The 27507-nt window shown below is 34.9% G+C and overlaps 1 protein-coding gene across 1 annotated transcript in view; it reads left to right on the top strand.

Moving 5' to 3' along the window:
• Positions 1–27507, top strand: part of LOC136036140 (activating signal cointegrator 1 complex subunit 3-like) — a gene marked incomplete in the record, with an annotated part of 134567 nt that overhangs the window by 90194 nt on the left and 16866 nt on the right. The window contains 5 exon segments of the mRNA XM_065718176.1: positions 1833–1951; positions 9256–9427; positions 19031–19291; positions 22895–23144; positions 26470–26701. Of these exon segments, the coding sequence (XP_065574248.1) occupies positions 1833–1951; positions 9256–9427; positions 19031–19291; positions 22895–23144; positions 26470–26701 (1034 nt within the window).

Below are 27507 nucleotides of genomic sequence, written 5' to 3'. Positions count from 1 at the left end.
TTTGTTGCGCCTCAAAACTTGACCTGTTTTGGACCAACTTGACCTGTATTTTTTTTAATTTAAATTCCAATGAGGGTTGATAAATATCAGGGTTATGTCAAAAAAAAAATCTCTTGAGGAGATTTGTTACAAAAGGATTTTTTAGGGGGGGGGGGGGCAAGGAAAAACAAAAGAAAATACATTAAAATTTGTTTATATTCATTTCCGTTTATCTTTCGTTTTAACAACGTTTAACAACGTTCGTTTTAACGTTCGTTTTCGTTATTCATTTCGTTTTAACAAGTCAGACAAACTTTTTGTGGGTGGAGGTAGGGTCGAACCCCTACACCCTCCTAGGTCGAACCCCTACACCCTCCTCCCTAGATACGGCCCCGGTAACTATATCATGTCACTTTCGCTTAACTGTGACTAATTATGTTCGTGAGCCTTTACTTCACTGACTGTCTGCCATCCCGTGAATCTACTCTCGTGTGATTTTATGCATCCGAAATTTCTTGAATATCAACTTTAAATCGACTAATCTTTTTTAATTACTTCTGTGACAATGGCTCCTGTCACGAAAATTTAGGGAGGGGGAAGGGGCAAAATATATTTTTTCAACATCTGGGGGGTGCAATTTTTTCAGTGAAAATGCCGTAAAAATGAATATATAGGAAATTAATTGGGAAAGTATATATAAACGATGTTTCAATTACAGAATGAACCATTGAAAACTGAGATAAAGATGTTAAGTTTTGAGATTTGTTCTTTATGTTCTTTATCAGAACGATAGGAAGTCAACCGTTGGTACCAGAGCTAAAGCTGAAATAATAATAAAAACATATAGTTTTAAATTATGAGGAATCTGAGAATACATATGTTTTGTCGGAATTAGAATAAGGAATTGTGTCAGTATTATTAATAAGAATAATTGATTTTTATCGTCTTTACGCGCATAAAATTGTTGTTACAGAGGATTAAGTAGAGGAAAAAAAAACACGCAAAATACATAAACAAAAATGCAACATGAGAAGTAAGAAATAACGAAAAGTGAATTTACGTATCAAAGCAAACTGCAGCTAAGAAACAAAAAAAACCAACAAACTATGTGTGAAAAACATTGAAAATTATAGGAACGCTTACAAAAAAAAAATCGCGGTATCAATAGGTGAAGACTATCACAAGCTCTAACTGAGCCGAAATTGGGTCTATTGGATCGGGTCAGAGCTAAAGCTGAAATAATAATAAAAACATATAGTTTTAAATTATGAGGAATCTGAGAACACATATGTTTTGTCGGAATTAGAATAAGGAATTGTGTCGGTATTATTAATAAGAATAATTGATTTTTATCGTCTTTACGCGCATAAAATTGTTGTTACAGAGGATTAAGTAGAGGAAAAAAGAAAACACGCAAAATACATAAACAAAAATGCAACATGAGAAGTAAGAAATAACGAAAAGTGAATTTACATATCAAAGCAAACTGCAGCTAAGAAACAAAAAAAACTAACAAACTATGTGTGAAAAACATTGAAAATTATAGGAACGCATACAAAAAAAAAATCGCGGTAATCAATAGGTGAAGACTATCACAAGCTCTAACTGAGCCGAATTTGGGTCTATTGGATAAATCAGACGAAATCAGATGCATCGCATCCCCCACCCCTTCTGTACTTACCTGATCGAATGTTTTTAAATATAAGCTTGAGTGAGAGAAATTACTGGGGTCTTTAAGGAAAAAGCGTTGCCCCATTGTGCATACTTAGGTAATTGCCTGGCTTTCGACGAATTTTTTTGTTTGCTTTTGGTTTATATTTTTAAGTTTAATTGGTTTTCCAAATATATTTTAGGATTAAAGGATCCAAACTTGAAACTTACGTGCTCTTTTGGCATTGGAATGCACCATGCTGGATTAACAGATAAAGATAGACGGACTATCGAAGAACTTTTTGTTAATCAGAAGATACAGGTAACGGTAGCCATACTTCTTAAATATTTACTTCGTCATTTGTAGTTTCGTGTATTTTATAGCCTCCGAGACACATTGGATGGGAAGGAAGATTTAATTTGTGAGGCTACAATAATAAAAGGATTAAAAAATATTAAAGCCTCAGGTGCTGATAGTAACGGTAAACGGTGAGTGATAGGTAACGGTAGCCATACTTCTTAAATATTTACCTCGTCATTTGTAGTTTTCTTGTATTTTATAGCCTCCGAGACACATTGGATGGGAAGGAAGATTTAATTTGTGAGGCGACAATATTAAAAGGATTAAAAAATATTAAAGCCTCAGGTGCTGATAATGTGGTAAATAATTATTTTAAATATGGTAGCTATGAGGTTAGATATAAGTTACTAAAGATTATGAATATGATTTTTGAAAAGGGGGAAGCACCTAGTGATTTTAGAAAAACCCTAATAAAACCCCTGTATAAGAAAGGTGATAAGAGTAAGTGTGGTAATTATAGAGCTATTAACGTGGCGTCTGTAAGCAGCAAATTACTTAGTATAATGATACTTTTTCGATTGAGAGATCCTGTAGACAAGGTAATAAGAGAAGAACATTGCATTCTTAGGAAGGGTAGAGGATGTTTTGACCAAATTTTCACACTTAGTTAATAATTAAGAAGTATCTGAGTCATCAAAGACCTTTAGACAGAGTGTGGTTCAGAGCAATCTTGGGCTTGGCCCAATGTGACAAGAGTGTCAATCAGCAAAATCTTGGGGGGGGGGGGAAGGCAATGTGACAAAGGTACCAATAATTGACCAAATTGACAAATTAGTTATTGAGTAAAAAAGAAGAAAAAAAGGATAAGAGGGTGCCAGAAAAAATCTTAGGAGGGAGCGGGATCCTCTGGATCTGCCTTAGCTTTATTCCTCAGTTTTATAGATTATGAGCTGACGTTCGATTCGGCTGATAGAAGAGCTTTAGCGAAGTTCTTATCTTTGTATGATATACCAGACAAATACATTAAAGTGATAAGTGCTATGTTTGAGAATAACAATGCTACGGTTAGGGTAGGAAATGAGGTTATTAGCTTGTTTCGTATTAAATCAAGAGTTAAGCAGGGTTGCGTTCTATCACTGTTTGTACGGATCATTTTGAAGGACTTTGTCTTATGGAGCACAGCAAAGCCAATGGGAGAACACGGAATCGAATGGGGAAGTAAGACTATCCTGGAGTCTTACTAGATAGATAGATTTTTTAGATAGATTTTTCATTTGGAATTGTCAAGGCTTTAGGACAGCATATCCTACCCTGTGCAACATTTTGAGTGATTTACAAGAATTACCGTTAGTAATAGGACTTGGTGATACGTTTGTCTCAAGTAGGAATAATTGTTCAATTCTGGATTTCTAATTTCCGGGATATGTTAGTCAAACAGTTCGTGGTAACGAACTGTAGTAAGGAGCGACCCGGCTCAATAGTAACCAAAACTCTAAAAAATGGAATTTTGATACCAATAGCTACATCAAAAGAATCGCATTTTAATGCTGGTTTTAAATATATAAGTTTCATCAAGTTTAGTCTTACCCATCAAAAGTTACGAGCCTGAGAAAATTTGCGTTATTTTAGAAAATAGGGGGAAACGCCCCCTAAAAGTCATAGAATCTTAACGAAAATCACACCATCAGATTCAGCGTATCAGAGAACCCTACTGTAGAAGTTTCGAGCTCCTATCTACAAAAATGTGGAATTTTGCATTTTTTGCCAGAAGGCAGATCACGGATGCGTGTTTATTTGTTTTTTTGTTTTTTTGTTTTTTTGTTTTTTTTTCCAGGGGTGATCGTATCGACCCAGTTGTCCTAGAATGTTGCAAGAGGGCTCATCCTAACGGAAATGAAAAGTTCTAGTGCCCTTTTTAAGTGACCAAAAAAATTGGAGGGCACCTAGGCCCCCTCCCACGCTAATTATTTTCCCAAGGTCAACGGATCAAAATTCTGAGATAGCCATTTTATTCAGCGTAGTCGAAAAACCTTATAACTATGTCTTTGGGGACGACTTACTCCCCCACAGTCCCCGTGGGAGGGCAACAAGTTACAAACTTTGACCTGTGCTTGCATATAGTAATGGTTATTGGGAAGTATACAGGCGTTTTCAGGAGGATTTTTTTTGGTTTGGGGGAGGGGTTGAGAAGAGGGGGATATGCTGGGGGAACTTTCCTTCGAGAATTTGTAATGGGAGAGGGAAATTTCCATGAAGGGAGAGCAGGATTTACTAGCATTATTTAAAAAAAAATAATTAAAAATAAAAGTGAAAAAGCTTTTTCAGCTGGAAGTAAGGAACAGCAATAAAACTTAAAACAAACAGAAATTATTACCCATATGAGGGGCTCACCTCCTTCTAATACCTCGCTCTTTACGCTAAAGTATTTTCAGTAATTTCAACTACTTATTCTACGGCTTTTGTGATTCAGGGGGTCATTCTTAATGAATTGGGATAAAATTTAAGCTTTAGTGTAAAGAGCGAGGTACTGACGATGGGGCGAATCCCCTCATATATGTAATAAAAACATGAGAATACAAAAGTTCTTTACGTAAGCTAATTTATAAGTTACGTAAATCTTTTACCAATAAAAAGATTCGTAAAAAATTAAAAGTTCTAGTTGCCTTTTTAATTAACCAAAAAATCGGGGGGCAAATAGGCTTCGTCCCCCGCTCTTTTTTTATCAAAATCATTTGATCAAAATTATGAGAAAGCCATTGAGCCAAAAAAAAAATATGCAAATTTCGTTTTGATTATTCCTCTGCGGAGAGCCAAAATCAAAACATGCATTGATTCAAAAACGTTCAGAAATTAAATAAAAAAAACAAGTTTTTTTAACTGAAAGTAAGGAGCGACATTAAAACTTAAAACGAACAGAAATTACTTCGTATATGAAAGAGGCTGCTTCCTCATCAACGGCCCGCTCTTTAGGCTAAAGTTTTTTACTGTTTTAAAAAGAAGAATTGAGAGAAAGAGTCAAACTTTAGCTTAAAGAGCGGGGCGTTGATGAGGAAGCAGCCTCTTTCATATACGAAGTAATTCCTGTTCGTTTTAAGTTTTAATGTCGCTCCTTACTTTCAGTTAAAAAAACTTGTTTTTTTTATTTAATAAAAGAAAAGAACGGTAGGCTATGGAACGAGGAGGTTTGTCATTGTTCATAAAAGAAGGTGTTTCATATTGGGTGAGGGAAGATCTCTCGCTGTTGCTTGAGGAAAGGCTAGATATTATTTACTATCAATTTTCATCAATTTAAAACCTGTAGGAATATCTTAAATTGATTGAAACGAGAAGTTGAAATAGCGTATTGGCAAAATGAATTTATGAAGCATAGACCTGACATGAAAAAAACCTGACAAACATTAAATTCGCTCCTGGGTCAAAAGGGTAAAATAGAGGTTATCACTAACCTAGAAACTGAAAGGGGAAATTTGGCCACCAACTATTTATGTAAATATTATTCGTAGTGAGGTTGGAAAACTATGTGAAGATGCTCGGAAAAAAAAATATGTTCCCAAAATAGTTCAATTTGAAGTTCTAGTAAATACTCAAATGACTTTTAATCCTTGTGATGTAAATGAAGTGGAAAAAAGTATCAATGGAGTGTGTACGAATTTGAGTGGTGTTGGCGAGATTTCCCAGAAGATTGCTAAATCGATTCAGTCAGTTATAACACCTATTCTATGTCATTTGATTAATAAATCAGCGGAAAATGGGATTTTCCCGGAAGCTTTGGAGGTCGCTAATATAATACCATTGCACAAAGGTGGTAAGAAAGATGACCCTTAAAATAAAAGACCCATTTCTATTCTTCCTTTTTTTCTAAAATATATAAAAGTTAATTGGATCTAGGCTAAATGATTGTGTTGCAAAAAATAAAATTCTTGAAAAATCTCAATTTGGTTTCAGGAAAAGACTATGAACTGAAATGGCTACAATCCAACTTATAAATTAGGTAGATGAGGCTTGCAAATTGGGTTTGATTTCATCTGCCTTATTTATAGATTTAAAGAAAGCCTTTGACACAATTGATCATAAAAATTATTACTTGAGCTGGATAAAATTGGTTTGACTGGAAATACCATCTTATGGTTTGAATCGTGCTTGAGTGGACGGAAGCGAATCGTGGTGAATGGGTCTTCAACTTCTGTAGCTAATGGGATAACATGCAGAGTACCCCAAGGGTTTTTACTAGGTCTTTTTTATTTTTTATTTTTATCGATAGAATTAAATATTATTTGATAGAGGCTGGTACAATGCTTTTTGCAGATGATACTCTTTTGCTTGTTGTTGTGCTGTCAGTTAATCTACTTTTTGATAAAATGAGAAAGGCATTGGTCTAGTTTATTGAGTGGGCAGGTTTTAATCTTTTGAAATTAAATTATATCAAAACTAAGTATGTTTTATTTTCTCGGATATCTAGTATTGAAACTAATACATAAATAATTGTAAATGGTAATCAAATAAAAAGAGTAAGGTTAAAAAAGTATTTGGGTTTTATGGTTGATGAAAATCTATCATAGGAAACACTCTGATATTATAGCTTCAAAATTGTCAAGATCTCTGGGTGTGCTTCGCCGAGATAAAACTTATTTTCAAAGAAAATTATTAGATTGATTTATTTTGCTATTTTTACCCGTATATTTCCTTTGGATGCTCCATATGGGCAAGTAATTTTGTGTCATGTTATACAAAAATTCAGAAAATTCAAAATAAAGCTGTTAAAATTCTGTCACCTAAAATATTCTTCGCTCAAAATATTAACGAATGTTACACTAAGAATAAACTTCTTGATATTTCAAAACTATAGATTATCAAGTTGGTATTTTCCCAAATAAGTATCTTAATAATTTTCTTCCCTCTTATTTGAAAATATTTTTCCATTAATAGCGATCTCCATAGTCATAGTAAACGAGGAGCATCGAATCTAGTACATCAATTTAGAAAAACGACTAGAGTTTTTTTTTCTAATAAGAAATTTTGCTTCCTGTGTATGGGATATGATGCCAGTTGTGATTCGAAATGCAAGTCATCTGGTAACCTTCAAGGCCACAGCCGGAAAATTTTTCCTTGTAAAAGAATAGTAGTTATGTATGTTTTTTGTGAAAGTAGAATGGTTTTTGTATATGTGTGGATTTAGTGATATTACCAAGTAGAATAATATAAAATAGTATTTTTTAATTTATAAGGCTCACAACAGTCTTTCATTAGCCATGAAATAACTAAATTCTAGTATTCAGTATCAATTCTCTCAAAACTTCGAGTATGATCAGTTTTCAGTAAAGTGCTAGTTTTTCAGTGAAGCGCTTGGTTTCAGGCTCTCTTTCGAAATTCCTGTAAATTTGTTTTCAAAGTAATTTTTTCTGTTAATAGATACCGTTTCTGAGTCAGCTACGAATGACGATTTTTTTCATTATGCAGTTTCTTTTGAAACGCATTTTTAAATATCGGTCACTGTAAGCCGTGGTTCACTCTTTACTAGGCTGAAGCTATGACTGAAACCATAATGCTCTTGAAAAACCAAGGTTGGTGTTTTAGAATACGTAGAATAGAAGAATCCCACCTGCTCCGAACAAGCCCTTAGGGGTTTTCTTAACAGATGCAGCGAAAATGTTCTGTATTTTTTTTTTGTCAGATAAATTATCTTATCTTAAAAACGTCAATCTTGACTGAATGTTTATGAATTTGAATTTGCCTGATACCTTCATGGTAGAGACTCAGAAAATTAGTGGAAATTCTACACAATGATTGACAATTTTATATTCTCATCAAGTATTGTTGACTCTAACAAAGTTTTAGAAAAGACCACATTATTTTATCGAAACAAATTAATTTTTTTTCTTTTTTTGTACATTTTTTATTTTTCGGGCATATTTTGGCTAATTATATGCTATTATTAGTTACAAAATAAATGCTAGAATTAAATTATGTTACAATGTGAAAAATTTTTAAATTGGACAAGCTCCTAGCTTAATGTGGTTTACTTAAAAGTAAGTAATGCCTATTCTTCATAATTTTTAACAATTTTTCAATAAGTACACTTTTAAGGCTTCTAATGCGAAAGTTAAATAATAATAATAATAATAATAATAATTAATTTAAACCCTCTTTACATACATAAAATGCACTTAGAGGAGTACAAAAATGCAGAAAAACAAAATAAAAATGGAAACAATAAACAAGAAAAAACTCACAAAAAAAAAACAAACAACATCTCAGCTACTTAAGCAACACAATAAAGCTAAACAATTAAGTGGAAAGTCGACAATATTTTCTCGACGCTTTTGGAACCTATCCACGACCTGGTCCATTTTTGAGGCAAATTTTCTCAGGCTCGTAGCTTTTGATGGGTAAGACTAAACTTGATGAAACTTATATATTTGAAATCAGCATTAAAATGCGATTCTTTTGATGTAGCTATTGATATCAAAATTCCATTTTTTAGAGCTTTGGTTACTATTGAGCCGGGTCGCTCCTTACTACAGTTCGTTACCACGAACTGTTTGATATCGAAAACGCCATATCTACTCGAAATGCAAAAGTTGCCAATCCAGAGCGTCAATCGCAGAAGATATTTGCAAAAATAGAAGAATAAAGATCTACTTTTCTTCCGCTCAGATATTGTGAAAAAAATTCCACAAAGGGACCAAGAAGAAGAGATGCGGTGGAAAAAATCATTGTAAAGTCTGCCCAGGGTTATTTTGTGAAACTGGCCTTTAACTCGAGCAAGCAGCCCGTAAGATTTTCTAGGCTTTTCTCTCTACGCCGAGATAACGAGTGTTATATTTTTACATTTGATCCAAACGGGAGACCTAAATACTTCAGAGAGAGCGATGCAGAAATAGTTTCTGGGCCAACATTGATAGTAACATAAGGTTGTTGAGATGAACCGTAGACGAAAAGCTCAGTTTTAGAGGATAAGACTTGAAGCCGAATCTCATTAAGACCAGAGTAAACTGTATGAACTGTATTTTGGAGAACCTGGAGGTCACTCGATAATAGAAGGATATCTTCTGCGTAACAGAGGTGGTTGAAATCAATATAGGGTTCAATTAGAAATAGAGGAATATTTCTAGTAACGGATATGTTCAGCTGGCTGCCTAGCCGCACCTGTATGGACGCATCACCGTACCAATTCCATAAGAGACGGCATAGAAAATTGTTTATTCCCCTTCCCAGTAGAGAAAAAATAGCATGTGAATGTTATTGCAATATCAGAACTAATAAATATTTGACAAACTCCAAGTGTATTGACGTCTGCTTATTAGCAAATAATACCTGCTTTTCAGATTCTCATTGCCACGTCTACTTTGGCTTGGGGTGTAAACTTCCCTGCTCATTTGGTCATCATAAAAGGCACAGAATATTATGATGGCAAAACCAAACGCTACATTGACATGCCCATTACAGACGTCCTTCAGATGATGGGTAGAGCCGGTCGGCCACAGTATGATAATCAAGGTAAATCATTCTAAATATTCAGTTTGTACTCAAGAGACATCATATCTAAGACAGTTTTAAAGCATCTTCGATTTGGTTGGCTTTTAACGAAGAAAAATGTTAGCTAACGAAAGTGTGACATGTGCTATTTCGCAAAAGGGGTAAATATCGGTTGTAGATTAGGATAATTTTTCCTATGGGAGATCTTCGTTTACCTTCCAGAAAACAGAAGATTTTTGTTTATCAGTTCCAGTTTTCTTTAACTATTCATTGGTTTATTTTTGAAAAATTTCGGCTTCGGTTTACTTAACCTTTCAATGGTTTTTATAAAACAAAAAAAAATTGCTTGGTACTTTTCATAATATTAGACTTTAGTTTCGATTCAGTCGGATTCGATTTCATCTAAGAAGCAGTGTCAAATTAAACTGAAGACAATATTAACCTTCGTAAGTCAAAAGCTACGATCAACTGATGAAACTGTAAACTCAAACTGATCAACACGCCATCGCTTTGCTTTTGCGGGACCAGCTGTAAAATTTCTACCTTTTTAGTGTGACAGCATGACTTCTTGGCGCTGCTCTCTCTATTCTTACTGGGTTCTTATAATACGGCAACAGAGCAGAGATGAAAATACAAACATGACCCCTACAGCCTCTGAGGAAAAGGCTGTAACTTGTGAAATTTGCCCAAATCGTTGAAATATAGTATTTTGTTGTTGAGAAGTATAAATAGCTCATAGCTCAATAGTAGAGCATTCAACAGCAGGTTGAGGGGTCAGCAGTTCAGCCCTGTTGCTCCCTAATTTTTTCTGGAAAAATGAAGAGCTATAGAAATGCAATGAAAAATACAAAGTCTGAGAATCTTTTTAATTAAAATACTAACCGGGGAAAACTTGCTATGTTTAAATAATAAAAATAAACAAGTTTTTTGTCGTTACAAAAAGTTGCAGTCGCTCTTTGCATTGATAGCTTACCTGCATTTTTTTTTCTAAGTATTTTTGACACTGTTGTCAAACAAATATCTCACACAAGCAGTAGAAGTTTAATTAAAATAAAATACAATCATTTGGCAATCTGCTAACCCTGCCTCTTTTGCAAATTAAATAAAAAAACAAGTTTTTTATAACTGAAAGTAAGGAGCAACATTAAAACTTAAAACGAACAGAAATTACTCCGTGTATGAAAGGGGCTGTTCCTTCCTCAACGCCCCGCTCTTTAGGCTAAAGTTTGACTGTTTCTCTCAATTCTACTTTATAAAACAGTAAATAACTTATATATTTAAAATCAGCATAAAAATCCGATTCTTTTGATGTATCTATTAGTATCAAAATTCCGTTTTTTTTAGAGTTTCATTTACTATTGAGCCGGGTCGCTCCTTACTACAGTTCGTTACGACGAACTGTTCGAAAAGTGGAATTTCATTTTTCAAACAGTGAAAAGTGGATGCCGAATCTTAACAGCTGAATTTTGAAATTTGTTTAGACTTTGCGGTCTATATACTATTTACAAGCAAGTGGCTTGTATTTTATCTTGTCAGTCTAATGCCGTATCTTTTACGTTTACCTTTACCAACTCGAGTTTTGGAGATGATTTCATCCCAGTTTGACAAGCCATGAAAGTAGCCAATATCCCGCCCTGATCCCTCCTAAGAAAGGTCTGTGGGCATTGCAACCCAGAAAAAGCAGCCAAGAGCAACCAAGTTTTTGGACATTATCTACCGAAAACGGTAAAAATCTCAATGAGATTTATGTATTTACGTCGATGTTGATATCGAATCACAATCCAACAGTCAAAATTCTTATTGTAAAAATAACAACCTAATTTCGACCGAGGGTAAGGGATTCTGGATTTTCAGATTATGGGAAAAATTCAGAAGTTAACAACGTGTTACCTTTTTTTTTGCCCCTAGATTATAAATCGGTTTGTTTTTGCTCTTCCTTTTATCGTCACATTGTTCTCACTGATTTTTAACCAGTTGTTCGCTATCGAGTTGCTTTCAAATTTTGTGGACATGCTGAAATCGGTGAATTTACCATAAAAAAAGAGAGCCAGTGAGCCATAAAACACGCTCTCTGTTTTAGTGCCACCTAACAGTATGTTATTTCAGAAGGCTCACGGGTGATATGTTTTTAATTTTGAATGTTAATGTTGTGAATCTTGTATTAAGTATAATTGTTACCGTGAATACCCGAAATCTGTTCAATGTCGAAATTCACCAGTGAATGTCAGGAAATCCCTTTTCTCTGCTTTGATTCAATTAGCTTTGTGAATCATCTTTTTCAGTCTTACGTAAGCTTTGATAATAAAAGTTAAAGTTAGGTTAAAATAGGTTATAAATCTCAGAAATGGGTTGAGACCCAATCTAACCTGTCACCGTTAGATATGGCATTCAACTGAAAAAGCTGACTGGCAACACTGACCAAATCCAAGGACAAAAAAAAGTTGTTTCGGACATTCACCGGTGAATGTCGACATGAACCGATTTTGAGTATTCATGGTAACGTAACGATTCACCCTCTCTAATGAATCTCGTACCTCCTTTTAAAAATATCGTGACTTATCCCCCCCCCCGCGTTCGAGGATGGCATAATTTTGTTGGTCTTCTGCTGGATTGCCAACGCAATAATTATTTATTAATGTCAGTTGGAAGGCCCAAAAAGCGAAAATTTGCAGTTGCAGTTACTATAAATGATCATTCTTTGGAACCAACTGAACGCCTGAAATTTGTCAACCTGGACCATCAGTCGCTAAACAAAGGCCATTGCTAAGTTGTCTGAAGTAATCAAAATCCGAAAACATGTCGAAAATGAAGAGCAAAGACACGGGCGGTTAGAAAACATGTGACACCGAGCATGTGAGCAAGTCAAAAATTAAAAGCAAATACGCAAGCGGTTATCAGAACAGCGGCGGCGTGTGAAAAATGAAAATGAAGAGTAGAGACAAGTGGTTAGAAGACATGCGACACCCAGCAGGTGAGCAAGTCAAAAATGAAAATGAAAAGGAAAGACACATGTAGTTAGAAGACATGCGACACCGAACATTTAAAGAGTCAATGAAAATCAATCTGGACAGCGAGAATCAAAACGTGTCAAAATTGAATATTATAGCGATGATAATTGGGTTTGGGATTTTGACATGGATAAGGTCATCAATGCCTACCATACCTTTGTTAAACGTCAATTAGAGCGTGTTAAAAATAAAAATTAAGAGCAAAGACACACGTGGTTAGAAAACATGCGACACCGAGCATGTGAGCAAGTCAAAAATGAAAAGCAAATACGCAAGCGGTTATTAGAACAGCGGCGGCGTGTCAAAAATGAAAATGAAGAGCAAAGACACGTGGTTGGAAGACATGCGACACCGAGCAGGTGAGCAAGTCAAAAATGAAAATGAAAAGCAAAGACACGTGCAGTTAGAAGACATGCGACACCGAACATTTGAAGAGTCAATGAAAATCAACCTGGACAGCGAGAATCGAAACGTGTCAAAATTGAATATTATAGCGATGATAATTGGGTTTGGGATTTTGACATGGATAAGGTCATCAATGCCTACCATACCTTTGTTAAACGTCAATTAGAGCGTGTTAAAAATAAAAATTAAGAGCAAAGACACACGTGATTAGAAAACATGCGACACCGAGCAGGTGAGCAAGTCAAAAATGAAAATGAAAAGCAAAGACACGTGGAGTTAGAAGACATGCGACACCGAACATTTGAAGAGTCAATAAAAATCAATCTGGACAGCGAGAATCAAGACGTGTGACAGCATGTGAGCAAGTCAAAAATGAAAAACACATACGCAAGCGGTTATCAGAACAGCGGCGGCGTGTCAAAAATGAAAATGAAGAGCAGAGACACGTGGTTAGAAGACATGCGACAACGAGCAGGTGAGCAAGTCAAAAATGAAAATGAAAAGCAAAGACACGTGCACTTAGAAGACATAAGACACCGAACATTTGAAGAGTTAATGAAAATCAACCTGGACAGCGAGAATCAAAACGTGTCAAAATTGAATATTATAGCGATTGGGTTTGGGATTTTGACATGGATAAGGTCATTAATGCCTACCATACCTTTGTTAAAAAAAACAAAGGTTAGGCGATATGTATTTAATAATGACGAAAGATAAGCTGAGGTAAAATGAACCAAACAAATAGAAAATGATAGCGATGATGATTGGGTTTAGGATTTTGACATCGATAAGGTCATCAATGCCTGCCATACCTTTGAAAATCAAAAACCTGGACTAGATAAATTGTTGGAATCGTTGTTATGGTCGTTGATCCATCCTATAGCATCGCCATCCTTCCTGTGGCCCTGGACCGAAAACTACTGTTGACGTGGTCCAGCAGTTCGCGTACTTGGGCTCTGTCATAGCTACCGACGGCTCCCTTCTCCCTGAACTACAAGCAAGAATAGCCAAGGCATCTGCAACAATGGGGAGGTTAATTCGTCACCTATGGCTGAAACCAAGAATTAGTCGAAACATGAAGCTGCGGATCTTCAACGCCCTGGTTGGGTCTGTATTTCTTTATGGAATAGAAACCTGGCCGGCCACAATCACAGCTCTCAAGACCATAGACGTGTTCCAGACGAAAAGCCTTAGGGGGATAGAAGGCCTGAGATGGTTCGACTTCGCCAGCAACCAGAAGTTACTACAGAAAACGTAGCCGACGCTGTTTTCCATCCAAATTGCGGAGCGCTTTTCTACGATGGTACGGTCATCTCCTTAGATTACCTTCACACTTACCTGAGAAAATCTGTGCTGGACTTTAACCCTGCAGAAATTTGCAAAAAATCTTGATGTTTTGGGACGGTTACAGGATTGACCTTATTTTGTGTTTTTGCCATTTTAGACGAGTTTCAAATTTGGAAAAATGGAATATTTTCCGATCTGCTTCTTTATTTTTAATAGTGAGTCACTTGACGTCGATGTCAAATACCGTGTTGAACAAATTTTGGTCGTGTGATCTAGAAGAAACTAAAAAAATTTCTATTAGAATTTCCCTTTAGAAGAAATGAAGTACAAGCTGTTTCTAATGGGCATTTGTGAAATTAATAAAAGCATTGCATTCTTAATCAGTATGAGAATGAGATCAACCTTCACTAGTTAAAAACATAAATGTAAAAACATGAAAAGGGCTTTTAAGATGTTATATAAATCAGAAATCGTCTTCTATTTTTTTCAATGGCATGAAAAAGGATATCCATTGCCCGGTTGGTTAAAAAAAACGAGAACGATGTTGTAACTCAATTGCTACTTAAAAAAATCGTCGTTGATCTTTTACTTACCCTCAATCGAGGCAGAAGGAATTCTTAAAATTTGGAATAACACTATATCTTGTAGTAATTATGGCATTCTGGAGGTAGTACCACTTGTTGCTGAACAGAATTAACTACAGTAGCTAAAGGATTATGACATTATCAGAATAATCCTAAGAAAAAATACAATTTCTTCCCAGAGTTAACACTGCTTCATATTATAAGATGAATCTTGTGCTTTTTATCAGGGAATGTAATGGCTATTCAAAGAAAGTAACGGAGTAAGCGACCCGTCTTAGTTTGATTAATTAAATAAAAAAAAAACAAGTTTTTTTAAATGAAAGTAAGGAGCGACATTAAAACTTAAAACGAACAGAAATTACTCCGTATATGAAAGGGGCTTTTCCTCCTCGACACCCCGCTCCTTACGCTAAAGTTTTTTATTGTTTTAAAAAGTAGAGTTGCGAGAAAGAATCAAACTTTAGCGCAAGGAGCGGGGTGTCGAGGAGGAAAAGCCCCTTTCATATACGGAGTAATTTCTGTTCGTTTTAAGTTTTAATGTCGCTCCTTACTTTCATTTAAAAAAACTTGTTTTTTTTTATTTAATTTCTGAAAGTTTTTGAATTAATGCATGTCTGATTTTGGCTCTCCGTACATAAATTACTAAAATGAAATTTGCATATTAATTCTTTTTTTGGCTAAATGGCTTTCTCTTAGTTTTGATCAGACGATTTTGAGAAATAAGGGGTTGGGAAGGAGGTCTAGTTGCCTTCCAATTTTTCGGTTACTCAAAAAGGCAACTAGATCTTTTAATTTTTAACGAACGTTTTTATTAGTAAAACAAAACGTAACTTAAGAATTAACTTACGTAACAAACGTACATAACTTACGTAACTTACGTTACGTTTTATCCAAATTCTTTAAGAATGACCCCTGAATCAGAAAGGCCGTAGAATAAATAGTTGAAATTATTTAAAAAATTTTTAGCATAAAGAGCGAAGTATTTATCTCCTCCTAAATACCTCGCTCTTTATGCTAAAGTATTTTTAGAACCCTTCATATGTGTAATAATCTCTGTTCGTTTTAAGTTTTAATACTTCTCCTTACTTTCAATTGAAAAAACTTTTTCATGTTTATATTTTCATTGTTTTTTTTATAGTAATGCTAGAAAGTCCTGCGCCCTTTTCATTGAATTTCTCTTCCCCCATGAAATACTCCTCCAAGGAAAGATCCTCCCATATAGCCCCCTCCCCTGAACCCCACACCCAAACCAAAAAAATCCCCCTGATAACATCGGTACACTTTCCAGTAACCATTACTGTATGTAAACATTGGTCAAAGTTTGTAACTTGCAGCCCCTCCCCCAGGGACTGTGGGGGGTAAGTCATCCCCAAAGACATAGTTATTATGGTTTTCGACTATGCGGAACAAAATGGCTATCTCAAAATTTTGATCCGTTGACTTTGGGGAAAAAATGAGCGTGGGAGGGGGCCTAGGTGCCCTCCAATTTTTTTGGTCACTTAAAAAGGGCACTAGAACTTTTCGTTTCCGTTAGAATGAGCCCTCTTGCAACACTCTAGGACCACTTGGTCGATACGATGACCCCTGGAAAAAAAAAACAAACAAAAAACAAATAAACACGCACCCGTGATTTGTCTTCTGGCAAAAAATACGAAATTCCACATTTTTGCAGATTGGACCTTGGAATTTTGTGTATAGGGTTCTCTGATACGCTGAATGCGATGGTGTAATTTTCGTTAAGATCCTATGACTTTTAGGGGGTGTTACCCCCTATTTTCCAAAATAAGGCAAATTTTCTCAGGCTCGTAACTTTTGATGACAAAGACTAAATTTGATGAAACTTATATATTTAAAATCAGCATAAAAATCCGATTCTTTTGATATATCTTTTAGTATCGAAATTCCGTTTTTTAGAGTTTCGTTTACTATTGAGCCGGGTTGCTCCTTACTACAGTTCGTTACCACGAACTGTTTGACTAAAGTCAACTACATGCTGCAGGAAATACCACGTAAAAACTGTAGGAAATTCTGTAGGATAATACTGCAGGAAATACCATGTAAAGACAACTGAATAGTATCAAATTAACACGGTCGTAATATCATTTAATATTTAAAGGGTCTAGTAGACCCTGAGTGGTTAATCATTCTGTGTAACCGTGTTTGTTTTCCTAACATCAAAATTCAGCCCATCCCAAATACTGCCTATGCTTTTTGTCGAGGAGTTAATGGCTATCCTAAGAAAGTAATGAAGTGAGTTCATTCTGGAATAGCTTCCGCTAATTGGGAAGTTCAAAATTGTATGAGGCTGACGCGATTTATAAGAATTTGGTCAAATTGTAAAAAAAAAGCTAAGTTAAAGAAAGACTTATTGTCAGCATCAACAATCTTATTAGTTCAATTACTTGCTGTTTTAGATAACTAAGCATCGTGGTGAAAGTTCGCAAGTATTCCGCGAATTGAGAGTGAAATTGTATTCCGCAAGGACCCAGAATTTTGGCCGAAAAAAAGAAATAAACCCTCATACCATTTAATGTAATTTTTCCGCTCTTTCAAGTAGTTTATGCTGGTACCTTTTTTTCAGTCTTCTGTTTCTTAGCAACAAAGCATTTCTTTATTTCCTACTTGGCATGTCCGTAATTTTCTTGGGAACAAAAGTACCCTATTGTGCTTATTTGTCTTCATCGTCATTAACGGCCATTGAAAAAAAATAAGCTGGTTCAAATTTATTAAAGCACCAAGGACATCAAAATGAAAACATTTTTTGCCACCTGGATCTCTCTTAGGTCTATCCGTACTTGAAAACCAGGATTTTGTATGACCTTTCTTTTGGTTGTTATAAATATTAAAGGCCACTCTTCTTTCGGACGGAGTTTCACCAGTGTTTTCTAAAGCAAACCGTGAAAAAAAAGAAATTCGGAAACTAATTCGGTAAGTTCGATAATGCCGTTCGCCCTTAAAAATTCAAAGATATTGCAGTAACCTGTAAATAAATTATTCAATGAGATGTCTTGAGTTTTCCAATACGCTATATTTCATATTTATGTTCCACGCACTATTTTAATTGTTTATCTTTTGTCTGCTGCTACTCAAACTAGCTATGGGTGAAACAAGGGTGGTTTCAGTCTGTCTTTGTTACATTTAAATGTGCCTTCGTTTAAATATCTTTAAAGGATAAATATGGCAAAATAGGATAATTTGCCTTTCAAAAATATGCTCTAAAAGTTAATTCAACAACTAATAATTTGAAGTGTTGAAGAATTTTAATGATAAGCAAATTAATGCCTAGTTTAGAGTTTTAACTATTCCACGATACATACACTTCTTTCTCATTTCCATTTGTTAACAAGATGTTAGGGTTAGGCTATATCTGTTCATCCAATCACTGAATGTTTACCTTGTTTACTGCCAAATAATGGTCATGTTTTCCTTTTGTTACAGTAGTTGGGGAAGTTACAGTTCCTAGAACTCCATGATGTCACATTTTTGATCATTTTCTGCTGGGTTTTATCACAAATGTTTCTTATTTTTAAAATTGGTGGGCGCTTGTAAAAAAAAAAAAAAAAAAAAAAAAAAAAAAAAAAAAAAAAAAAAGAATTATTTGTTGCTCCTAATTTTTTAAAACGTGTATGGTTGTGTAAGTTTTTACTTAACCAATTTAAGTAATTAGTTTTCAGTTTTAATTTCCTTGGTACTTTAACTGTACTACGAAACGTTCGAAAAGGCGCGTTCAAAATCTTAATTACGTTTCCTGAGAATAAATTTTGAGAAGTAGGACAATTTCCTCTCAGGTCGCGATTTTGAGCATCCAGTGCTTTCCTTGTTCAACTGCCTCAGACGTAATGATGCTAGGCTGGTGTACCTTCCGCCAATTTGCTATTAAAAATATGTATTGTATTTTATTTGGCGTATAAAGCTCATAAAAATGAGATTAACTAGTTAAAAAGCAACTCAGTAAAAAAAAATTGAAAAAATAAGAAGAATTAGACCTATTTGATCAATTTCGACTGATTAATTTACTATTCTGGCAACCATTTTCAGACGTGTCATTATGGGAATGCTTTCGGTTTCTGATTTTAGGGTTAAACAAAAAATATAGATCATATTATTGGAGGCAATACCCATTTATGGTTGGGCATTATATCCTTTTAAAACTTGAAATTGTGAAAAAAAAAGTTATGTATCATCAAAACTGTGACTAAGATATCCTAAAAGTGTATTTTCTTGGGAACCTTTGTCGAAAAATTCACACAAACTAAAGCTGGGCTTTAGGCGAAAAAAAATAAGAGTCATTCAATAATATAATATTTACATCAAAATATAACTTGTATATTATATTACAGGTGTTGCTGTCGTATTTGTTCACGATATAAAGAAACATTTTTATAAAAAGTTTCTCTATGAACCGTTTCCTGTGGAATCGAGCCTTCTTAAAGTGCTTCCCGAGCATTTGAATGCAGAAGTGGTTGCTGGAACGATTTCATCAAAGCAAGACTGTCTTGACTATATGACATGGACCTATATGTTCCGACGTTTGCTCCAGAATCCCACTTATTATGGTCTGGACGATGTTAACCCAGAGAATGTCAATAAGTTTCTTTCAGGTATGGCCATTTCTACCATTGAATTCAGCAGAGCTGCTAGAGCCAATTAATTATTTTGCTGTAAGATTTATCGAACCTATAAGACCTGTTTAATCTATTAAATGTTTGACCCTTGTCAGCAGCCTCTCTTGACACGTATGCCAGAGAGTGTAAATAGGCTTTTAGGTTGAGCCATTATCGTAATCGATCCGTTATTGATGCCTTTTAGCAATTGAGTTTGAGCCACATAGAGCCATATAGACGGTCTATGTGTAGCAAAAGTAACATACTGCAGTCAGTTTAAACTGTCGAAAGATTTTTTTTATTACAACGTTAAATTGTTTAAACCAAATTCAAGCAGCTTCTTCATCAACTTCTCATTTTTCTTCTGTTTATTTTGCTTATTCTGTTGAAGTTGCTTTTTGATATAGTTTTCTTTGCATTAACTGCAGGTCTGAGTTTAGATCAAGGCCATGACCTTGGGTGGAGGCCTTAGAATGTAAATTGATTGTCCCAATTAATCATGTAAATCATAAATGACCACAATTTTTCAAAAGGAATTTCTGAAATATCTGCTGATTCTATGTTTCTTTAAATGTCCTATTTTATTGAAAAAATTTTGTCAATGGAACGTTAAAAATTAAGTCTACCATTTAGAGCCTTGGAGGCCATCCATTTGTTGCAAAGTAATATACTGCAGTCAGTTCAAGCTGTCCAAGGAGCTTTCTTTCGTTACAAAGCTAACTTATTAATATTAAGAACCAAATTTAAGCAGTAGCTTAATCAACTTCTCATTTTTCTCCTATTCTTTTTCTTCTTCTTATTCTGTTTAAGTTACTTTCGATGTGGTTTTCTTTACCAGAGTAAATTAGCGATTGGTTTTTAACACAATTATATATTTACATCATCATTGTTGATTTCATACTGCTATTAAATAAAAAAAAAGTGTTTTTAACTGAAAGTAAGGAGCGACATTAAAACTTAAAACGAACAGAAATTACTTCGTATATGAAAGGGGCTGCTTCCTCATCAACTTCCCGCTCTTTACGCTAAAGTTTGGCTCTTTCTCTCAATCCTACTTTATAAAACAGTAAACAATTTTAGCGTAAAGAACGGGATGTTGAGGAGGGAACGGCCCCTTTCATACACGGAATAATTTCTGTTTGACGAAATTTGATGAAACTTATATATTGAAAATCAGCATAAAAATCCGATTCTTTTGATGTATCTATTAGTATCGAAATTCCAGTTTTTAGAGTTTTGTTTACTATTGAGACGGGTCGCTCCTTGCTACAGGTCGTTACCACGAACTGTTTGATTCGTTACCACGAACTGTTTGACTACTATCAACTCTGTACAGCACCAAGCCTCTGAGGCAAACACAACTACACATGCTCCTCCTCCATCCCAATCTATTCAAAGCCCCCACCCCCTTTACACCCTCCCAGGAAGTTCCCATTTCTCTCAAATCCCTCCTTATGATATTCTCCCACCCCAACCGCGGATAACCTGTTTCCCGTTTAGCCCCTGGCGATTTACCAAAAAGTACAATCTTCGGCAATCTGTTATCCTTCATCCACAGAACGTGCCTTAGCTATCTCAACCTTTCTCTCATAGCTTTAGAAAGCGCAATCTAGTTCGCCGTAGTGTATAGCAAATTTACCAAAGATAAAAAGCAATCTTGTTTCTGTCTAAGATATGCTATACCATTAGTTGTAACTATGTATATTATTATGTCGCTTTGTATTTTTGATTATTCCTATTATAAAAGTAAAAAGAAAATAAATGAAATTTTTATTCAGTACAGAGCTAATTTATAATTACTATTTTTATTTATTGGTTTGTTGTTTTTCACGAATGCCATGTTCCGCTACTTTTCAGTCTGCGCACTTAGCTTTTATGTCACGGATTGTTCAAAGGCCAAGTGTTCAGGCTTAACTCTCCTGCTGGTAATTTATAAAACTTGGTATTGTTCTGATACCAATTTGTTGATACCTTGGTATTGTTGGTATGATTCTGAAATAAAGTCTATTCTGTTTTCCTGTCTGACCCATTCAATACTGACTATTTTTCTCTTTTTTTCCAAAGTACAACAGTTCAAAATAGGGATGAAACCTTTTTATTGACAGTGAATAGATATAAAATTATTTAACTGGATATTTCGAACACATATACAGTGTTCATCATCAGCAGTAAAACTCATTACTCATTACTCATTACAGATGTTTTACTGCTGATGATGAACACTATATATGTGTTCGAAATATCCAGTTAAATAATTTTACATCTATTCACTGTCAATAAAAAGGTTTCATCCCTATTTTGAACTGTTTTACTTTCGTCGTGGAAAGGCAGTGTGGTCTTCGAAGTTATCTACGTTTTATATTACCTTCTAGTAGTGACTTAGTAAGAAGAAATTCTTAAATATAAGATGCCACGTTATAAAAGTAGAATTCTTATTTCTTTTAAAATGACGGTCATTTTTGTTTTGTTTTTGTCAAAAAAAAATTTTGTTCTGTAAATTTTTTTTTGTTCTAATAGCTCATGGCTAAGATTCTATTTTTCTTTTCAGATTACCTGTTTTTTCAGTGTTTTTTTTTTCTTTTTTTTTGCATACAAGTATACATGTCAAAAGTATCATACTTTTTAGAATAATGATTTTTTTTTTCAATTCATATGGATGTAATTCAAATTAATTTCGATTTCTATTTATCATCTTGACTCTAAACAAAAAGGTCATGCTGCCGTTTACCTGCACTTAACATTTATTAAAATTTTTAACAATTTCTAAGTCTCTTGTATTCATGTGATTAAGTCTCGGGTTTAGAAACCGGGGAGACTAAGTAGGAAGCCAGTGTTCTGTTCCAGGTTTTATGGAGCAATTTTCTATTTCCTGTGGCAAAGGTTTTCGAAGATTGGCACTAATTTAATTTTATAATCTTTAATTTATCGATTGACTAGTTCGTTTGGTCTCAAAAGATGAGATCGACTCCCAAAGTCAGCAAGTTACTGCCTCTCTGCCAGAACTGCCTCTCTATAATCCATAGTTTCGTTAGAAGCTGTGGCTCTGTTAAAATAAGAAAATTTTTATTTTTTTGTGCATTACACACAACATCTCTGCTCACATAAATTAATAACTAATGCTCCGTAGCGAGTGATGATACTAGGAGCAGGAGGAGGAGTTGGTCGTTAGAGTGATGTTGTACTAGAATTGGGTCATTAACGTGTTGGAGCAAGAGATAGAAAAAGTTGATTTTTCCTTGACAGAAATTTGAAGGAGTCGATGACTGTTCTTAGTTGGACTAACGTCATGCCTGTTGGAAAGAGCTATGACGTTACTCCAACTATTTATTTACTTGACCCGAACTAAATATCCAGGTAAAATTTTTCCCTGATATTTAAGCAAATAGCTATTCCATATTTTAACCATAAATCCATAAAAAAGTTTTAACACCAGCTATTACAAATTTACCCTGTAGTTTACTTAAGTATTCATTTTGTTGCCTATAGTAAATGTTATTTTACCTAATATATTGTTATCCTGCCTATTTTACTCATAATTTCAAGACATGTATTTTTATTCGTAACGGTTGTTCTTCCTATTTTGATCTTAACTTTTCTTAGGAATCGTCGAAAAAGCCCTGCTGGTTTTAGAGACATCTTCGTGTATCTTCATCGGAGAAGATAATCGGACAATTGAAACAACTGTCCTTGGTCGAATCGCATCCTACTATTACCTTTCTCACTTAACAGTGCAACTATTCAATGATAAATTGAGCTCTAACTCTTCACTGCTGGATTTGTTGAAGATCTTGAGTGATGTTCAGGAGTATGCCGAGCTGCCAGTCAGACACAATGAAGATAATCAGAATGCGTAAGTCATTTCTTTGTATTTATGTAAATTCTGGTGTGCACACAAATCCGTGAGTATAGTACTTCTCTGGTTTGGAAGGGAGGGGGTGGGGTAAAAATGATGAAAGTGCAATGTCAGTCTACGGCACTTCGCTAACCTTGTATCTACTTTAGCATTTTAGGCTAACGCAAAACACTAGCCTACAGTTTTTTTTTTGGGGGGGGCTTCAACCTCTTCTCGGGATAGAGTGGCAACACCCCCTCCTCTTTATGCTGGTATGCTCTATGCATTTCGAAATATAGAGCTGTAGTGACTGCTAGATCATACCTGCGTAGTTACAGAGGTTATGCCCACCGGGACATGCTTTCCAACATTTGCAATGTTGAGAATCATGAAAGTAGTTCTTTTCGAGTGGGAAGGGGCGGGGAAACAAGGAAAGAGCACAAAACAGTTATTTTCTTTTACGCCATTCTACTGTGATAGCCGTGAAGTAATATAGTCCAATATCTTGGGGTAAATTTTTCTTGACCAAAGATTTGTTTGGGGCTTTTATCTTCATATAATAAAGATCCCTCATTGAAGTATCGTTTCATGAAAAATTTAGAAAAATGAACGTTCCATACATAATTGTCCTAAGATAGATAAATAGATAGATATTTTATTTTAGCCCACCAATAATACGAAAATATGGCGGAGTACAAAGAGAAAAAAAGAAAATTAAAGAACAGAACGAAAAATAGTACTTCAAGAAACAACGATTAGACTATATACATACACTATATACATTATATGCGTTCGTGGCTCGTAGATACTGTTTGAAACAATCTCAAACCTAATATCTGCGTCTCGTTATGTATTTGTGCGTGCAAATAGAAGATTCAAAAAGTAATTTCCGAATTATTCATAAATCTATTTAGCATAGTGACTTGTTTAAAAGAAGCAAGACTACTCCATTTACACTTCAAGATCTTCAATTGATCTTAAGATATTCATTAGATCTATCTTACATCAATAGATATTAAAATTAAATTATGATCTTAAAGTAGTGACTTCAATCTAAGAAGTATGAACTTTCCATTTACACCTTACAATCTTGAATTTAGACCCCTAATGCAGCAAAAAAAAAGGGGGGGATAAAGAATACCGGCATTAGACTTTGCCATCCCTACCGGTGGTACTGATCTCCGTTTCTTTGCCCTTCAGCCAGGAAGTGCAATGGAGGGGCTGGGGGCCAACCTTCCTGTGCTTTCGCACACCCTTCCTGTTTACCTTCTCCAGATTTCTCCAGGTACCCATTTAGAGCTGGGTCGACTCTGGCTGAGTTGACAGAGTCACGCCACTGATCCCCGTCCCAAACTAAATAATTGGTTGCATTAGGATTCGAACCCTCGCCCTCTCAGACAAAGGATCCCGAATCCAGCGCATCAATCCACTTGGCCAGGACGGCTCTAATGCGGAGCTATAGCATAACTGCTGCTAAGTCAGTGTCGTTGATTTTGTCACTTAATTGGTCGTAATTCTCACCAATCATTTTAAGAACGAGGTTTAGTCGAAGTGCATAAATATGCTCTCTGCTCCCAAATTCTCCGACGATGGTTATTTCAGTTTGGTTCGATTTTTTTTTGCCCTTAGTACGTTCATACTGTTTTTGACAAAAAAAAACTGGTGATTCTGCAGATTGGGATGATTTCTAACTAGCATTTTTACATAAAAACGTAAATCACCTTGTGTTGAAATTTTCCAACGCATGCGAGAAAGTGTGTTCAAGAATGAGTGAATAGCTAATTGTTAGAAGCAACAGCAATGAAAAACTGATTACTTTTGTAAGATTTAAGGGTTCCTAAATTTTATTATGTAAAACCTGAATATGAAACCTGAATATGGAACCTTGGTTTCATAAAAAATTTAAAACCTGAGGACAAACCCTTTAACTTTACGTGGGCTCATATAGCTTACGGAGGAAATTTATAACATTTTAGGGGATACGGTGAACACATGGAAGATTATCTAAAAATAGACTGAAACATCCACCTTTGATCCTAAAAGAATGTTTTAAATAAATTAAAACATAGAGAAGGAATGTATAATATTTTGTATTTGCTGGGCAACATAAAGGGGGGATCAACATAAAGCTGGGCAACTTAAGTGAGAATTGTCTTAGACTCTACTTGAATATTGCTAATGAACATGAAACCCAAATATAAACATGGATCTGCAATTTTCATATTGATCTGTAATAAAGGGAATTCGGATCTGTAATTTCGTAAATCAACATGTATTGAAATTTTCCTGTTCAAGCGAGAAAGTGCGGTCAAGAATTGATTGAATAGCTAGTTGTTAAAATTATGCTGCAAAGAGAAACTGATTACTTCTCTGTGGCTTCCTATCAATTTGTAGGATTTTGCTGATAATTTCGTTATAATAATAAACGTTTAACAACAGCAAATGGATTGAAATTGATCCTATGCAAGATAAGGTAAGAGTAGTTGCAATTTTCCAACAAAATGCCTGCGATTTTCAAGGTAATTTTGTGATTTTTTTTTCTGCAAATGAAATGCGAAGTTTGAATCCAATTTTCTGCAAATCGTAGCAGGGGAGAACTGAGGTGTTAAAATTGTCTGCAAGGCGCGGTATTGCAGCAGGTTTCTGCAAAACGCAATGGGTGAGAACTAGGGGCTGGGATAGATCTTACAGTCTAGTATATATCCTTTCAAAAAATGCTTAGATTTAAGGGTTTCTTAGGCAGCTGACTAGGATCCGTATGTTCACAACGATCCTAAAAGCCTGCGCTGATTTCAAATGGGTCGTGGCCAGTTCATTCGCAGTCAGCCTCACTCTTATTCGTGTTAGTCTTTATGTCCGTTTTATGGTTTACTTGATTATTATTTTAATTTCTGTTCGTTTTAGGTTTGACTTGTTATATAATTTTATTTCTGTCTATTTTAAAGTATTAATTTTATTTCACTGTAAAAAAAACAACAAGCTTTTCTCAGATGTATTTTTTAACTAATTAGGGCTTAGGGGCAAATGTGGTGCTATATAGGACATTGAGCCCTCAGGGGAAGGGACTCAAGCTTCAGATGTTTTTTCTTTAAGACCGCCCTTTTTTTCTTTTTTTTTAATCAGCTGTTTTAGAACTATTGCATTCTTGTTCTAGCTAATTGTTTAGCGTTCTTGTTTTGTGAATTAGGAATAATTTGAACAAGACGCATGGCGAGCAGAAACACAACATTTTCCTTTATTTCTTTCACTCTTGTTGGAATTTGCCTTTATCGACTACCATTCAGATCGATGATGATATCAAACTATATTGAAAACTAACGTTTGTTTTATTTCTCTACTATAGAGAGCTTGCAAAATTATGTCCTGTTGAAGTGAACCAATACACCTTTGATTCCCCGCATACAAAAGCTCACCTTTTGTTTCAAGCGCACTTCAGTCGTTTGCCGCTTCCCATTTCGGACTACCACACTGACACCAAATCTGTTTTGGACCAAGCCATAAGAATCCTTCAAGCTATGCTAGATGTGGCTGCTGATAGAGGATGGCTTGTGTCTGCGCTAAGGATACAACAACTCGTAAGTTTTACTATTCCTGTATTTTTTTTTAAGGCCCAAAGGATGAAAATGGTAAAATGATTGAAACGCATAATTTGTATTCTATAAAGTCTGCCTTTCAGAATGTATATATATATATATATATATATATATATATATATATATATATATATATATATATATATATATATATATATGAAAAGAGAAATCACCAATGCAACAGCACAAACACAAAAAAAAAAAAAAAAAGAGAGACAGAAGGAGAAAAGAAGACTGTTTTCCTAAATTAGTGATTACTATAGACCTATGATTATATTAAATAAAAAAAAACAAGTTTTTTCAACTGAAAGTAAGGAGCGACATTAAAACTTAAAACGAACAGAAATTACTTCGTATATGAAAGGGGCTGCTTCCTCATCAACGCCCCGCTCTTTACGCTAAAGTTTGACTCTTTCTCTCAACTTTTCTTTTTAAAACAGTAAAAAACTTTAGCGTAAAGAGCGGGGCGTTGATGAGGAAGCAGCCCCTTTCACATACGAAGTAATTTCTGTTCGTTTTAAGTTTTAATGTCGCTCCTTACTTTCAGTTGAAAAAACTTGTTTTTTTTTTATTTAATTTCAGAACGTTTTTGAATCAATGCATGTTTTGATTTTGGCTCTCCGCAGAGGAATTATTAAAACGAAATTTGCATATTTATTTATTTTTTTGGCTAAATGGCTTTCTCATAATTTTGATCGAATGATTTTGAGAAAAAAAGAGCGGGGGAGGAAGCCTAGTTGCCCTCCAATTTTTTGGTTAATTAAAAAGGCAACTAGAACTTTTAATTT

Source organism: Artemia franciscana, chromosome 2 (assembly GCF_032884065.1).
Source record: "Artemia franciscana chromosome 2, ASM3288406v1, whole genome shotgun sequence".
NCBI lineage: Eukaryota > Metazoa > Arthropoda > Branchiopoda > Anostraca > Artemiidae > Artemia > Artemia franciscana.
Note: the sequence above shows the minus strand (reverse complement) of the source record. Positions and strands in the feature narration are given on the sequence as shown.